The sequence below is a fragment of the Vanellus vanellus genome (assembly GCF_965231255.1).
Source record: "Vanellus vanellus genome assembly, chromosome: 1".
In the NCBI taxonomy this organism is placed as follows: domain Eukaryota; kingdom Metazoa; phylum Chordata; class Aves; order Charadriiformes; family Charadriidae; genus Vanellus; species Vanellus vanellus.
In genome coordinates this window covers 53,948,755-53,966,474 of record NC_138905.1, presented here as the reverse complement: position 1 = coordinate 53,966,474, position 17,720 = coordinate 53,948,755, and the positions used below count along the sequence as shown (strand labels likewise).

The following is a 17,720-nucleotide window of genomic DNA, read 5'->3' as shown; positions in this document are numbered from 1 at the left end:
GACATGAATTTTACAAGCAAGTGTCTATTTTCTTGCACAGTAAACATCTGGAGCCAGATTTTGAAAGCCTGCACGTTTTTATACATGCGCTATGATGTGCAAATCATATTTGCAGATGGATACCCTTCACACTGTTGTCTGAAATTGAGCATGAACACGGGTGCACAGAAAAACGCACATAGTTTCAGTATTTGGCACCAAAGTAAAGACTATAAAATTAAGCTGATGGAACGAATGCTGCTGTTTCTCAATGTGCAGTAAAGGGCTCATATTTACCCCATATTTTTGAATGGACATGTGAGAACAGAGCTGATCTTTGTAATTCACGGAGGCAGCCACGGCTTCTTGAAGAGTTTTACCACTTAGGTTCTGCTCATTGGTCAGAATAGAAATACTCGACTCAGTTGCTTTCTGAAATCAGTCTCTTTTTTGCCCTCCCTCATTTCCAATTAACTCGGCAAGTGCAAACAAATGTTTTGCCTACAGCTCTAGGAGTTTCTGTAAAGAAAAATTTACAGCTTCAAAAGATCTTTCTGAAAAGGCAGCTAGCCAGCAACTTCTCCCAGTATAGTGAGCTGATTTTTGATTTTTTTAAAAAATCATTTTGGCAGTAAACATGTACTTTCACAACGGTTGTACTTTGGCATGGACATTAAACACGAGTAGCAAATAACTAGTATGCCATGTGAGTAGATGCTCCTCTCACAGGGCTATCTACCTCTAACAGGGCAATATTTGGCAAGAGCAAATATAATTCTAATAGGAGCAGTTTTGTTTTGCTACATGAAGTACTGCCCGCAGTTTCTGCAGAGAAGTTGCTCCTTCTCACTCCAGTCTCTTCTTTAAAGCAAACAGAAGCAAAACCAGCTTTTTTTTTCTTTCTTTAAAGCAAACAGCTGCTGCACATGGTGCCCTTTTCACTAAAGGCAACCCCAGGTCGACATGGGGTGAAGGATCACCCTTACATAGGTACATTTTCTCACTGTGAGTGCTAGGCAGGTCATCTACGGTAAAATCAGTTTCAAATGGAAATTGTTTAGAGCGTTATCTATCCATGTTAGTCAGAGCTATACACACGTGAAATCAACAGCTTTACCTATCTCTACTCTGGCATTGTGTTTTCCGTGACAGGAATGAAACAAACCACACGCCACAGTGGGTCTTCCCAGCATCCATCCTGTGACTGTACTGGACAACTCACCTTAATGCATGAAAAACACATTTGTTCAATTACTGCATCAGAAAAAAAGAAGCTGTTCTCTGAGTCATAGGATATATGCAAATGTATATTAATATACACGTCTTCCTAGCAAGATAAAGTTGGCCTGAAAGCAGTGGCTGAGAGATAGCTGATTATCATCTATCATGAGGTGGAAGGCTGGCATGTCTCATAGCAGATCTTTAAAAGAAACATGCTTTTGCTACATTGGTCAGAGAGAAACTCGCATCGTTTTCTGTAAGAAATCCGATTTTGTTTTGATCCTCATCAACCAGCGAAGTATTGCAATATTCTTTCTTCCTGAGCATTTTTCTCTCCTGCAGCATTATCTGGATACCAGTGTTACTCTGTGCATCAATCTTATGGCAGTGATTAAATTAGATATATTTTCATATACTAAAATTATTCAGTTTCTTCCTGCTGCTCTTAAAACCATCAAGTACAATACTGCAGAGTTCCACACTGGAAAAGTATTGGTGATAAGAAAAAATATCACATAACAATTAAAGAGAAGAAACAGAGGAAGAAAGAAACAGCTGTAGGAGAAGGAAAAATTATGCACGTTTAAAATATATGTGGTCAGTAGCCACATTTTTGAAAACATAATCAATTATAATTTATGGGATTGTAATTACAAAGGTCCAAAATTTAATATCAGTGGCATCATTTGATTTCATCCTGGCCAGTTTCATATTAAATATAAACCACTGTTTTCTCTTGACTAACTGTAGCGCAGATATTGCCTTCCTCAGCGGAAATAAAAAAGAGGAAACAAAGAAGAGGACATTTCAGAGTTTCCTTACAACTCTTTTTTGCAGGTGGAAGGGTTTGTCCTCTGTGCGTACAGTTAAGACAGTTCCTGAAAGTACAGGCTGAGTCCATGTGGAAATGAGTTTTGCATCATGAAGGATAACTTTGTCTTCCATCATTTGTTTTCCTCTTATACAGCTATTAAAAATGCAATATCAGCATTTTTCAAGACCTATTTTTCCCCTCCCCATGGGGATTTAAGAACAAAATTTCTTGGAAATGTCAGAACGACTTTTGAGAGGTCGGGTTAACACTGATGATCTGCAAGCTGCCAGTGCACAGGGCAGTAACACTTGTGAGTCAAGCTCACCTTTTCTCCTCCAGTCCTTTCATCCCATATGAACTCTACTAACCCATTGGGGCCTCAGTCCCAGCTGAGCCACCGCACACCAGCAAGGTGGCTGCAGATACACCCATACAAGAGGGCAGTTCCCTAAGACCTGCACAGTTTCCCATCACAAGCCTCGCTTAAGTCAGGGCAAAGGCTGCATGTCTTCTTTCACAAGTATCTTCTCAGGACATGGTGCAGAAACATATATGATGTCGTGCCTCCAGCTACCTCTTCTCCCACGGAAGAAAAAGGCCCTGTTTTCAACCTGCAACTCTTTGGCCTGCCAGCTCAGCACTTGAATCCTTTCTGGAACAAAACCCAGAAGCTTTCCTTCTGTCCTTGCTCCTTACAAGCAGCACTAAGCTCCCTCTGCCTTACAGCTTCAACACAATTTCAGATTTTTACAAAGAGGGGGGGATGACGAGTTCCCTTTTCCTTTCATTTAGATGCTTGTTTCCAGTCTTGACTTCCTTTTGAAGTTGGCAGTTGGGAGAAGGACAGGAAAAGTCAAGTGTTTAATTCTCTGTTTTGAAGACCTTGTTGACATATCTGTATACTGAAGATAGTGCATCATACCGGGGTAAGAGCAGCTGTCTGCTACATCTGCAGGAGCTTCTGTGTGGTGTGGCAGTGCCTGCGCATATGTACCTGTAGTGACAAACTGTGAGAATCTTAAAGGCCCCAGTTTTCCCTAATTTGAGGCACTTTTACCTCTGTAGGTCACAGGATTTGCCACCATGTCTCTACAAAGCACAGCCATGGTTTTGGAAGAATTATAAATAATAGGTGATGATACACATTGAAAGAGAGGCCTTTAAAGATTTCTGATTTAAGTCAAAGTGCTCCCATCATAACAGCATTAATAAAAAATGTGCTTCCAAGACTGAAAAGATAGGGTTGCCTGTGGAAATTTCTGCAGACCTTTGAAAAACTTCTGACGTGGTAGATTGCCATATATGTCTAGAAATATGTAAGGGCTTGGACGTAAGTCTTGATAGTCTTAATTGGTTTGCCAATTACTTTTAAAAAAGAGTATACTCTGTCACTCTTCAGCATAGCTAATCAAACCTTCCACTATGCAGAAAACACCATTTCTCTTATTGGTTTTCTCACAGATTATGGATAAAATAATGTGTCTGTATGTTAGTGTCTGGGAATCAAAAGCTGAGTGTAAAAGCACAAAAACGCCTTGTTAGTTCTAACAATGCTTTGAAAATTATTGGAATAAATACATAGGGCTACTTCATTTCCCACAGGGAAGTCCAATGAATGTTAGGAAGAAAAAAAAAATAATTCCAAACCCAAATCATCCTGTTTAGCATGAAGAACAGCATGCATAGCTGTGTCTGTGCATGGTCATGTCAAGGGCATGGTCATAACAATACTGGGATTATTTTTGAAAGGCGATTTAAAAATAGTTTGCCTTTGCATTGCAATACACTGTAAGGCATTACATGTGTTTAATTATGTTAATACAAACTCTTCTTATCTTCAAGAAACAGCAGTAGTGAAGGGAGGATTTCTGAACACCTAACACTAACTTATCACAGACTAAGGTCTAAGACATATGGTGTTCATTCTCCCCTCCATTAAACCCTGGCCGGCATCAGATGCAGAGAATTCCACTCAGCCACATAACTACAGAGAAGTAGGAAGTCCTACATTCTGCTCTCACTGTCCATCTCTCTGTCATGCTGTGTATACCTTTTCCACAGACAAAATGGATGTATATCCATTAAGGATATATATCCTTTATATATACCCAAGGATGTATATCCGTTAAGGCGGATGGAACAGGTTGCCCAGAGTTGTTGTTGAGGCCCCATCCCTGGAGGTGTTTAAGGCCAGGCTGGATGTGGCCTTGGGCAACCTGGTCTAGTGGAAGGTGTCCCTGCCTATGTCAGGGGCGTTGGAACTCGATGATCTTCAAGGTCCTTTCCAACCTAAACCATTCTACAATTCTATGAAATCCCTTGGTGCAAAGCCACATCTTGAAAATCTCCTGACACAACAGCACAAACACCAGGCTATGGGGACAGGGTCCTGGTAGCCCTCAGTTCTTGCATTTCTGATTCTGTCACTACCCAGAACGAACCACGGGCAGTGAAAGCCAACACCTTGCTCTTATCATCAAGAGGGAAGCATCTCTTAAGCAGGAAGTTCAAACGGGACAACTGAGGAGAGCTTATAATCCAGGTCTCCCACAAGGACAAGCACTCAAACCATGAAAAAGGACAAAAACTCTTTCTTCATTTCTGAACCTGAAGGTGCACAAATCCATGGGACCTGATGAGGTGCATCCACGGACACTACCCATATTTGAGAAGTCATGGCAGTCTGGTGAAGTTCCCACTGACTGGAAAAGAGGAAACATAACCACCATTTTTAAAAAGGAAAAAAAGGAAGACCTGGGGAACTACAGGCCAGTCAGTCTCACCTCTGTCCCCGGCAAAACCACGGAGCAGATCCTCTTGGAAACTCTGCTAAGGCACGTGGAAAATAAGGAGGTGATTGGTGACAGCCAGCATGGCTTCACTAAAGGCAAATCACATCTGACAGATTTGGTGGCCTTCTACAATGATGTTACAGTGTTGGTGGATAAGGGAAGAGCAAATGACATCATCTACCTGGACTTGTGCAAAACATTTGACACAGACCTGCATGATATCCTTGTCTCTAAATTTGAGAGACACAGGTTTGATGGATGGACGACTCGGTGGATAAGGAACTGGCTGGATGGTTGCACTCAGAGAGTTGTGGTGAAGGGCTCAATGTCCAAGTGGAGACCAGTGACGAATGGTGTTCCTCAGGAGTCGGCACTGGGACTGGCACGGTTTAACACCTTTGTTGGCAACATGGACAGTGAAACTGAATGCACCTTCAGCAAGTCTGCCAACAACATCAAGCTGTGTGGAGTGGTCTACACGCTGGAGGGAAAGGATGCCATCCAGAGGGACCTAGACAGGCTTGAGAGGTGGGCCCGTGCAAACCTCATGAAGTTCAACAAGGCCAAGTGCAAGGTTCTGCACCTGGCTCAGGGCAATCCCAAGCGCATATACAGGCTGGGCAGAGAATGGATTGAGAACAGCCCTGAGGAGAAGGACTTGGGGGTGTTGGTTGATGAAAAGGTCAACATGAGCTGGCAATGTGCACTTGCGGTCCAGAAAGCCAACCGTATCCTGGGCTGCATCAAAAGAAGAGAGGCCAGCAGGTTGAGGGAGGTGATTCTGCCCTTCTACTCCACTGTCGTGAGACCCCACCTGGAATACTGCATCCAGCTCTGGGGCTCCCAACTTAAGAAGGACACAGACCTGTTGGAGCAGGTCCAGAGGAGGGCCATGAAGATGATCAGAGGGCTGTAGCACCTCTCCTATGAAGACAGGCTGAGAGAGTTGGGGTTGTTCAGCTGGGAGAAGAGAAGGCTCCAGGGAGACCTTATAGTGGCCTTCCAATACTGAAAGGGCGTCTACAGAAAAGATGGGGAGTGACTCTTTATCAGGGAGTGACGAGATAGGATGAGGGAGGGGTAGTGGTATTAAATAGAAAAGAGGGTAGATTTAGATTAGGTATTAGGAAAAAATTCTTTACTGTGAGGGTAGTGACACACTAGAACAGGCTGCCCCAAGAAGCTGTGGACGCGCCATCCCCAGAAGTGTTCAAGGCCAGGTTGGATGGGGCTTTGAGCAACCTGGTCTAATGGAAGGTGCCCCTGCCTATGGCAGGGGGTTTGGAACTAGACGATCTTTAAGGTCCCTTCCAACCCAAACCATTCTGCGAGTCTATGATTTTCCATCTATGCTTAAAGGATACCACAATGTTATGAGACTTGAAAGGACCCAAATGTCCACATAGAAGCCCTAAGCGTAGCATGTCACTTATTCCTATGCCTAATATTTCCAAGTGCCTGGCTCTACATGGCCCTTGTGCAGACCCTTACATGATCAGTAGGGGGGCAGTGTTGCACAATGAGCCTTTGGAACTACCCCCTAGAAGCACTTCACTGATAATACAAAGAGACAGGGCACCGAAGTGCGTGCTCTCTTACTGGGAACACAGCTATCCTTTTCAGATGCCATGATACCTGGGATAGGAATCCACAGGAGACAGTCTGAAAATGGCACAAAGCCACAGTAACTAAGCAGAGACATTTCTGCACAGTTGTACGTTGCAGATGAGCATCTAGAAAGAAGTTTGAGATCTAAATGGACTGAACAATTCTGCCCATTCCCTACTACTCTTATTTATATAAAAATGCCAGTAGGAATGACTGTCTCTTAGTTTTACCTCCTTCCTCTTGCACTGTGAGTGCACATACAAAAATATAGCTATCAAAGATCACTATTTGTCCATGTTTGAAAAATCTAACTACTTGTGAATGATAAATCCCTTAATTACCATCTACCTTTAACAGTATCAGTTGTTAGCAGGCAATTCATAAAGAGGAGAGGGAGAAAACATTTGCTGAATAAACTGTTTGTTGCAAAAAGCTTTCCTAGTCCTCAAGTTAGCAGTTTACTGATGAGAGAAGCAGAAAAGCTGGCTGCACGGGGATAAGAGGCATGACCTAGCAGATAACTTCAGGGCACCAAAGATTTACTTAATTATAACATGGGACATCCAGACAGCTTTTATAAGATACCAGATGTCTCTTCCAGGTGGATTTTAATATAACAAGCAATTATACAGACTCACGTTATACCATAGCCTATCGCTGCCTTCACAGTCTAAACACATCCTGGTAACTCATTACCGCAGAAAGCACCGGTAGCTAAACCATTTTGGGAACTCCAGCTGTCCTGAGACTGTGGAGGAATGAACATAGCATAGGAATGTGAAAATGGTTATCCTAAAGACAGGACAGCACAACAGCCGTCTATCCAGTGCAGGGTCCTATTTCTGACACCAGATGCTTAGGCAAAAGGAACATGAACAGGGCAACCGCATCCAGTCTATCCCAACCTGACCCTTCCAGCTTGCAGAGATTTAGAGATTTCTGGAGTGGAAGGTTTCATCTAGATGATAATGATTCATGGCTACCAACACACCTTTCCTCTACAAAGCTCTTCCTTTTATCCTCACTGTCCCTCGTGAGCTAACTGGTAGCCATCACATTCCTCCCTCCCCCTTTTACTTGTCTCGTTTCCAGCCTTTGTGAGCCAGTGGGCCTCCTCCTCAGTTACAGAGCCATCGTAACCCCTAACATCCAAGCTAGGGGCCATGAAGCTCAGAAATTCACTGTCACCACACAGCCTTTCTTACTTTACTCTCGGACAACAGCTATCATGCTGACCCCATGAAATAAGCCTTCCTGTACAGAAATTAAGGGTGGAGCAGTGAATCCCAACCTTGTCTGTCATAGGGACAGGATATGGTTCCAGCCTACCAGTCTGGGGATGTGGAGACCTAATTAGGGAGAGGTTAAGATAAACATCATCATTCAGTTACAAATTGGAGCTGAAGAATGGAGGTAATATTTATATATTGATTGTGTAAAAATATTGTTTCTCAGCTTTTTAGTTTGTCTTTGAGATTACCTCACAAGGAGCAGGAATCCTGCCCCTAATACTGGTGCAGTTGGCCTTTCTCATAAAGCCCTGCAACCTACTATAATTACCGAGACCCGATAAACAGAAATAGAGCACTTTGCCATTAAAATGCATGGACTAGTTTTGCACTGTTCACACAGGATGCCTACCCAAAAGAGATTATTTTCAGTAATTGTCATTAAGCAGAGTCTCCTTTGCAAGCACTAGGAGAACATCTGAATGGCAAGGGTCATAATTTTCAGGCATTCTGGCAGTGCAAAGGGCCTTGAAAGTACATGCTGTTTTGATGACCCTTAAGAACCTTCCAGTCCCATCGAAGTGCAGGCTACTTCTTTATGCCATCAGTCTAACTGGTACTGAATTCCTATCCTGTGCTAGGTGCGTTCCTAAATCAAGGTTTAAATAAAGTAGTAAACTGCAGTGCTATCTCCCTTTTTCTATTTTAAGTACAACTGAATGTTATCAGTAATGAAGACCTCAAAAATGCATATACTTTGTGCTCCATTGGGTCTCTGAAGCACAGCACGGTACGGAACTGCGTACCCCAGGGATGTGACTAGCAAATATTGTGCTCCTGTGGAGTTATCCATCATGCAGAGAACAACTCTGTTTTGTGAGACATCCAGCCACTCATGGCACAGGGAAGGGCAGCGGTCTGCACGACCCAAAGGGAGATCTCTTCAGGACCAAGGAACAGATAAAAAAGGATGCCACCTTTGCTTCGCTGCTGCCCTTATGTCTGCTGTAAGCTGTGATGTTGAGTTTTATGCAATTCTTTTGGGCTTTTTTTGGCACCACAGTACATTGCACTGGTTGGAATTTCCAGTAGGTTCTGATGCCTAGATGTACTTAGCTCTATCATATCTACTTACCCAAGGAGCAAGCCCTCCTCCCTCCCCCCTCCCCCCCTTTTTTTTTTAATTATAAATAAAGGTCTGGCTTAATTTGGAGATTTCAGAATGAACCAGCAGGCTTGGTGGTAGGAAAGAGGTCTTGCTATCTTTTGGACTGGAACAAATATTTTGTGGAAATCGGTAACACTGTGCAGCCCTATTACAGTCAAAACTTAAAAGCATCTCTGCCAAAGTAGAAGCTAGTTTGTTCCATCTTTTGACAGTCCACCTTCAAGAATCTTTCCTTGGAATATATGAAACATATTTTACATTAGAAATAGAGGCTTACATAATACTAAGCGCCCTTTAAGCAAGAACTATAGAGCTAAGAAAAAGCCACGTTTTTCAGTCAAGCATTACAGGAACATAATAACTGATTATTCAAAGTCTATCTCACTGCTTCTTGAATGATAAGGTATTTTTTATATAAAACGGGTCATTACTCTCAGAAACATTGCAAAATTTTACATATATCATCTACTTTCTTCAGCAAAAGCTAGAGTGCTCAAGAATTTTCTTAATTGTTTTAAGACAATGACGGTACACTGGTCTCAGGACATTATAACCTTGCCTTGGGATCAGCAATATTCCCTGTTTGGTGCTAAGTCACATCTGGCTGCCTGTTCCTATGTTGGACGACTTTCCCCTTGAGAAGAAACTCTCTGAGGGTGGAACAATCGAGAACATCCACAGCAAGTGGCATTTTGCAGCTTTTGTGAGGCAACTATATGTTGTAAACTAACAACAGCTAGGAGAGCCGAAATCTTAGCTGAGCTGTACTGATTTTAAAGTAACCATACATAATTGATTGCAAGAGTGAATGAAAGATCATTTTACAACAGCAAACAGGCAACTGATCAAAGCAGGAAGGGGAAAAAATAAGTCTTTCAAAAGAGATGAGTTTAAAAATACATATTCCCCAGAGAAGTAGAACACCCTCAAAGTCACCACTTAAAATTATTAATATTATTTTTGAAGTCCCTTATTGAGTGTGTGCACAGGTTCCAGGTAGGTTTAGTACTTGCGTGTGTCACGTGCAGTACAAATTGATACAGAGGGACGCATTTTCTGCCTAAATCAAATCTTTTTAAATTAAACACGATAGATAGCTTTGAAAAACAGTGCTTCATCCTCTAGCTTTATTTTTCTTTTTAACATGCTGTTTGCAAAACTATACTCCGAACTGCTAGAATGAACATTTTAGAAGACTAACTTAGGAACAGGAATTTTCAAAGAAGTGGCTTTTGCCCTAGAAAAGTGAAGTGATGAAGGAAATGGGCTGACTGACTAAGCAAAGTGATAGAAGATTTCAGGCTCTGCATCATCTGCTAGCTAGTTCAGCTCTTAAGTTCAAAGTACTGCATAATCACCATGTGATGACCTGTCACTCAGCCCAGTGACAAAAAGTCCTCAGTGTAATTGAGGCAAACTCTTCTTCTCCTTAGGAGCTTTGCAGAGGCTCCAGAGCAAAACAGTCAGGAGAATGAACTGTCTCTGTGTTCAGCAAGGACGTATTTCCAGCTGACGCTTGAGGTACTTGGGAGAAATTTTGTTTGGTGCATCGAACTTGCACTGTGTTGAACACAGGCTGCAGATAAAGAGAAAAGTCAAGCATGCAGGCTGGTTTCTTTGACATTAATATCCCTTCTGCATAGGGATGTTTCTTGTAAACATATTTTTTTGTAATATGAAAATTAGCTTAATGAAGGGAACATTGAACTTTTTTGAACTCTGCTTGCTTTTTCCATGCTTCATTCCACATGGGAGGAAGTTCTATATAAACCCAGTAGAAGGCATATTGAAAAAGACCGCACTCCTAACAATGTTAGACAAGTAAGATAACAGTACTACTGTCATTGTGAATTGAAATTTTCAGGTGAGTTTCCATCAGCCATTCCCACACCACGCATGCATCTGCTGCCAAGAAATAGCTGCATGACAGAGCTTTCTGGCAGAATTAGTTGCAGTTTATTATTTTAATCTGAGAGAGATGTATGCCATGGGTCCTGCCAGTCAGCAAAGAAAAAAGAATGTGCTTTAACCAACAAATCACATCTAACTAACACAGATCTTCTAAAGACCATTCACAACCAAATGTGAACCCTGACAAGTATGTGCACATTTTGTGATGAAAAAAGGGTATCTTTTGCACAGTACATTATCATTTTTGAAGGACTCAGTTCTAGCTTCCTTGATGATTCAAAGTTCATTAAGTTGTGACTAAGCTCATTAAACATACATTTCCTTTTTTCCTGTAATTTTGATTGCCACAGTTTCAAGAACCATGCCTTTTCCTTGCCTCTCAAGTCAGTTGTTCTGTTGGCCAACACCACTAGCTCTTCTTTCTTATTTTCATGCCCAATAAGTACAGGCATCAATAGAAATGACAGAGTTTGATAAGCAATAAAAAAAAGAGGATCCCAAAGTAAAGAAAAGCATGCCTAAAGGCAAACACATCTTCCTTTAACATTTGTAACGTATCTATCAGGTACTATTTGTCATAAAAGGCAAGAGACTGCTGAAAAAAGATTCTCACTGAATTCTAATGACCCCACTAGACTTCCACCATAATGCCAGAAACCAGTACTTTCAGTAGGTGTTTTTATGTTTTCTGGAGTGAAGACTCTTTACATATTTAGTAAATTCTGGAAAGAAACAATTTAAAAGACAACCCTTCCCGTTGGATGTGTAGATTGCCTGCAGATCTAATCTGTACAAGTCATATAAACGAAGAGCTACATTATTATATATTCACTTCTATATAAAAATGCATTAAGGCCTAACCAGAGGCCTTTACAGGAAGCACAGAGAAAGAAAATCTTGCTGGAGAACCTTTGAATCCCTGTTATTATAAAATGGGTAACGATTGTTAGCAAGAATTGTAAGTAGAGAAGACCTAAGAAGATTCCAGAGTTTCACACAATGAAAGAATTCACTTTACTGCTGCTTAGACTTGTTAAATAAGCAATTTTTTCACAGCCAGCATATTTAACGACTCCTAGAGAGACTAGGTTTGACAAGTTCTGCAGAGTCTGAGAATAAAGGAATCCATCCCCAACATCCCCAAAGGAAGTAAGGTAACATTGTCCTGATTTGGAATAAAGAATATCGATGGAAAGAGCAGGCAGAAACCCAGAAACTACACTCCTGCATACTCCATAGCAAAGATGCAACGCTGTCAGAAGTGAGGCAAGCATTTTTTTTGTACCCAGATTTGCCTAACCCTGGCACTGAGGGAACAGACTGGTACAACAGTTTAAGCTCCTCTAGGCTTGTTCAGTACTTGGTTCTGCTGCTTTGACAGACAACCTAAATGCTGATTACCAACGCTTTCAAAATAAGCCTCCTGTGTGCAACGCAGACACATCAATCATAAACCACCTTCAGGAGAGGTAATCACAATCTACAGCAGCCAAAGGTTTGCCCCGAGTGCTTTGAACCCTGTACATCTGTAGCCTTGTACCCCATTGGCCACAACATACCACAACTGCTCACGTAACTGGGAGACAATAACTGGAGGTTTCTCAAATTTAAAAATACTGTCCTCCCTGATTCCGGAAGGAATGCATATTTGCCTGAATATCGTTGCATCTAAATTTATCATCTGACTGCTTTACTTGTCTTTGCTTTCCTCCTTTCCAACAGGAACTTCCCTCATACCAGTGCACCTGCAAAGGTATCAGGAGTCTTCACTTCACCATTAATAGCCATTTTCTTCCACTCATTTCTCCATTTTCCTCTGTTCTGTTTCGGTTACTCGATACCTTCTGATCTGCTTAAAATCAGAGCTCAGAAGTTGCGGTTCTACTTGTGGCTGAGCAGTACTACTTCACAAGCTTGAACACGACAATTTTTTAAAGATTTTTTTTTTTTCCTTTTAAAAAGGCTTATTACAGACAACTTACTGCTTGCTAGCCACTCTGGCACCCAGAGTAACAGCAGAAGTCAGCAGCTTCAGCCTCCTTCCCAGTTACAAATAAAACCGGCAGGTGAGCAAGCTGAAAAGGAGTGCCGTAACAACTGAACAACATCTCTAGTTCCTCCTCCTCAGCATGTAGCTACCTATGAACTTCAGTCAAAGGAAACAGCTGTCACTTAAAAAGAATTCATGATAAATAATAAAAGGTGCCATTCTGGAAAGGAGAAAAGCGGCCAAGGGAAACAAAGTGGTATGCAGAAAACAGAAGCAGTGTGCTGTCAGAGGGAAAAAATGCACTCATTCGTAACTCTGTCATTTTATCAAGGGTCTTTTCTTTCCATGGTTCTAGACTCTCTGCTTGATAAGAATTAGAAATGCCATTTTAAATCCTCAGGACAACTTTCTGTACAATCTATTACGCCAGACTGTCTTCGTGTTCGGAGTAGTTTTTAACTGGACAAAGGAAATTTCGGACTGAGTATAATGTATGCTACTCCAACAGAGAGACCTACTTGGTTGTGGTAACAGCACTGCAATAGAAGGAAGAACCCAAATTGCATGAGCTATTTAAAATTAGACTGAACAAAAACCTGAAGAATTTACTGTATGCAATAGCAGGAGGATAGCTTGGAAAATGGTGGTGTAAGATCTCTGTTACCTGAGTAATTAATAAACATCAGAACATTTTCTCTCTAAAACACTAAACTATGTATAATGTACAGCTTTAGATAAGGTACTGCCATTGGTCAACCAGTGTATTAGGCCAATTATTTATGAAGCCACAGCTGTTAATTTGTGGCTGACTAAGAATGAATAATGGTATATTTTAGGTTTAAATTAAAATTTTCTCTTAGGAGTGCTGTTTATTATGATTGCTGCCTGACCATAATCTTTCTTAGACTCTACTTGCACACAGCTCCAATGGTTGTAATTTAACCTCGACCCAGAGACAAATTTAGTGTTCTTACAGAGAATTAAAAAGTCGGTCCCAAATCATAAAAATCATTATGAAACAGATGAAACAATGCACTGTAAGTTGGTTAAGAGAAGACTCCTGACACACAACATATTTCTAAAAATCTGCAGCCTTTAAGGTTCTGGATACTATTAACTCCTCTTAACTTCAGTGAAGCTCATAAGACCAAATGCTTCCTTGAAACGAGCTGTCAAGAATGTTCTCTGTAGGTCATAGATGCTGTTATTGTCTAAAGAGCAGAATATGATAGACAAAACTAATCTCATATGACTATCCTGAAAGCTAAATTCCTCAGAGAATCATCATCCAAACTATGCTCACTAATGAACTCCATTTTAGGAAACCTCTGTGGTCTACCTAAAAAGGGATCTTTTTCTCAATCAGAAGCCTACATATATTGCTTGTACTTTACTTAGTACTAATGCACAGGCTGTATCTATCAACACATAGATGTAGAATGTGTAACAGCTCAAAATGAATATAGTTATCGTGCATGTTCAAGGTACTTTTTTTCACAAACTGTGATGCAGGGTTTATTTGTCAATTTTTTAACACGCTGCAGCCATTTCTTTAGCATCAACAACATTTCTGTAGTAGTAATTTCTGTACTTCAAAGAAAAAACATAGAAACTGAAAAAATAGAAGGACAAACAAGTGAACAGAGGAACTGAGATAAACAAAGCATATGGTTATGAGTCACTGTAAATTCTTAATTAATCTATGTTGACAAAGATTATGGTGACTAAACAGTATGGGTGCATGAAACTCATGGCAGTAGACCTGCACAGCAACCCACAATAGATAATCTAAAGTTTCAACTTCTACAAAAATTAAGCCATTTACTAGGTCTGCAAGGTAATGGCAGCACGCTAAGGGTCTGCAGGCAGAACTGTCTGTCTCACACAAATAGACTCTGTCCCGCGGCACCCAAGTAGCTGCATACAGGGTACATCATGCCTTTTCCTCAGCAGCAACACTGGAAGATTATTGAGACCCTTCAATATAGAAGCCACAAAACTGACTTCATGGGCACTCAGGAAAGAAATTTGGAGTTTAATTTTCACTGTGAAGAATGACTGAACGTGGCCAGCACAAATGTACTCCCCTGTTATAAGAACAGATACTTCTAAAATAGCTCTGGCAATTAACATAACAAGGGATGAACTCATGATGTCAATTAGAATTTGATGGTTCCCAGGAGATTCTGGCTTTCTTTTACAAAGTTTCATTTTGTTAACCAGTTAATGTATGTTAGAAAATCTCCTTTGGATCTACAGTTTTTGTTTCGCGTTCTAGCAGCAAGACTTTGATCTACGCCCTGGATTGTGCCTTTGTTCAACACCAACATTAGTGTCAGTTACTGAGTTCCACAGGGGATGCCTGGAGCCTCAAGAGCATTGCCATTAGCTCAGGGCTTATCACAATTAAACATACATAAGGGAGCAGTATTAAAAAAACAACAGCCCAAAGCTCTGTCTGCATTAACATTTTGGGCACCGCTACATGTTGTATGGTTTTTTTTATGATTAAACTTACATTTTTATTTCCCAGTCTCAGCTGTCCCAAATGTTGTTACTCCCTATAATCTATAACTAACATACCAAATGTAAACAAAACATCAATCGATAGCTCTGATGATCACCAGACTGACCTCCATGCAAACATGATCTGATACTATTGATATCAGCTTCACTACATCACGGCACATTACACAAGAAATGGAACTGTAAAAGGTGTCAAGCCAAATCTGTTACCTGGCTGATGGATTTTTGCTTTTCCACCAGTGACTGCTGAAATACTAGATCCAGAAGATGAGGCTTCCATTTTTATTGACCTTCTGACTTGTGGGAGTGAAGGATGCCCGACCACGGGCGGACGCTGTGACACTGGGTAGGTTGCTGCAGTTCTCCTCTGACAGATTTGCGCACGCTTTTCAGCCCCATGAATAGATAAACTTATACCTGACAGGAATAAGAATTAGTACTGTTAGATACAAGAGACCAGCATGGAATAAATAAAATATAAAAATATCCAGGGTTTAAAATGGACCTGTATCACCCTTCTTGAAGAAGAAAAAAAAAAATATAAAAACATGACTTTTCTATGACAATGAAAAATCTGAACATCTTTGCTGCTGTGCTGCAGACATCAGAGTCAGCCACACAAACAGATATTTAAATTAATACACAGTCATGGTTTACTGCATTACTAGCCTGCAGGAGGAATTACCTTCCATTCCTTCAAGAAAACCACACAGCTCACACAGGATTATATTAATGAGGTAACTACTAAAGAGTTTATTAAATGGCAGTTTTCTGACTGAGGTACTAGAATTTGGCAATAATGGTTTCTTTTCTTCTGAGAACTCAGAAGTATTAGGAAGTCTCATCACATGGGAAAGATGCTACACTTCGGGTAGTAACTAGTTTTTAAAGAAAAAATAAAGGTCTGTTTTGAGGAAAAGAGTAAGGCTACGAGCAACAATAACACAACCTTAAGCTTGAAAAACAATTCCACTTTCACCAGTCCTGTGAAACATTACCTACAACACTGGAAATTGTCTTTCACACCAAACATTCTCAAATTTGTCATATAGACAATTTTAAAATAGAAATTGTAATGAAAAACAGGCTTTGCTTTTCCAAAGAGAAAAGCAAAGTTGAAATTTCCTATGTGTCTACTGTACAGTCTTAGAAAGAAATACTGTCTTACAGTAAAAAATGCCTATTCTGACTTCCTTATGTTCGCATTGATGCAATTGCTCCAACTTCATTTGAATTACTCTCAGCTTACTCTGGTGAAAACCTTTAGACAATCTCTCTTGGGCAACAAAGCTGAATGATAATTCTACACTACCGTTTTACACTTAACTTAATTGTGACTCTTACTACTTTTGTCGGCAACCACTCTATGTTTTAAGAACCAACTGAAAAACCCTAACGAGATACAAATGAGCAAACTGAGAAGCAGATGGAAAAGCAGACCCTAAAAACTGGAAATGTGGATACTGTAAGCACATTGTAAGTCACGGTCCCTCAAAATCATTAGACATCATTGATTAGACTGCTCATTTCTGTGAAAGGAATCCTTCGCTAAAATGTCCAAGAACGCCTTAATGACTCTGCTCTCTTAGTTCCACTGAAAGTCAATGTATGTGAACCTCCAGGTCATGGAGGAGGTTTTGAGACTCTGAAATGTTAATACACTTCGATCCATAATATACTACCAAGGAGAGGAGAGGGGCCACTTTTGTAGACAAACGGTGAGAACAGTGGGGTTGCACACATGAGGAAAGGCTGTGCAAATTGCTTTCCTTTAAGATGGCTTTGTCCATTCGCAATCGAAGCTGTGTGCTCGCTACCTGATTTTCCTGCACTTCCCCAGAACTGATCTCCTGCAGGAAACGTGAAGGGACGAAACTCTCCTGCAGCAACTGCTCACGTACCTCCCAGTTACAGGGCTAACGTACCTGCCAGCTGTTTCTAAAGACTGGTGAAATCACATCTTCTTTAGCACAGACAGCAAATCCCAGTCACCTTACTCAGTTGATTCATCTCAGGAAAGGCAGCGTAGCAGTCCACAGGAGCAGAATGACAATAAGCGTAACACATGACAACAAGGACAACACGTAAGGGGCTTCAAACAGTGAGAAGCTAAGCCCCAGCTGTAAAATGAGCTCTCTCCTTCTTGTGCAGTCACTAGAACCTCGTGATGCTCAAAATGCTGTGCAATTATCCCTAAGGTATTAAATAATTAACTACAACTGTTTCCTTTTGGCATCACCACAGGTTGTCGTACCGTCTAAAACAGCCATCCCTCTGAAGCTTACAACGGAGTCAGTAAGTTATTCTACCAATGCTAAACGTGAACCTGGCATGGGCACATACTTACTAGCTGGATCTCGGTAAGACTGTGCTTTCATTTGGCCATGAAATGAGAGATCTATTTTAGGAACTGATTCAAAACATAAACTGACTGCTACATTTCTCTGAGGTTCAGGTAAATTACTTCTTTGTGTTCTGAAAA

The 17,720-nt window shown here is 41.0% G+C and overlaps 1 protein-coding gene across 1 annotated transcript in view; it reads right to left on the bottom strand.

Annotated features, from left to right (window-relative positions):
• ANO4 (anoctamin 4) overlaps nucleotides 1-15,518 on the bottom strand; it is a gene marked incomplete at both ends in the record, with an annotated part of 135,102 nt that extends 119,584 nt beyond the window's left edge. The window contains one exon of the mRNA XM_082498353.1: nucleotides 15,449-15,518. Coding sequence (XP_082354479.1) covers nucleotides 15,449-15,518 — 70 coding nt within the window. The remainder of the gene's footprint in view (nucleotides 1-15,448) is intronic.
• Nucleotides 15,519-17,720: the final 2,202 nt, after the last annotated feature.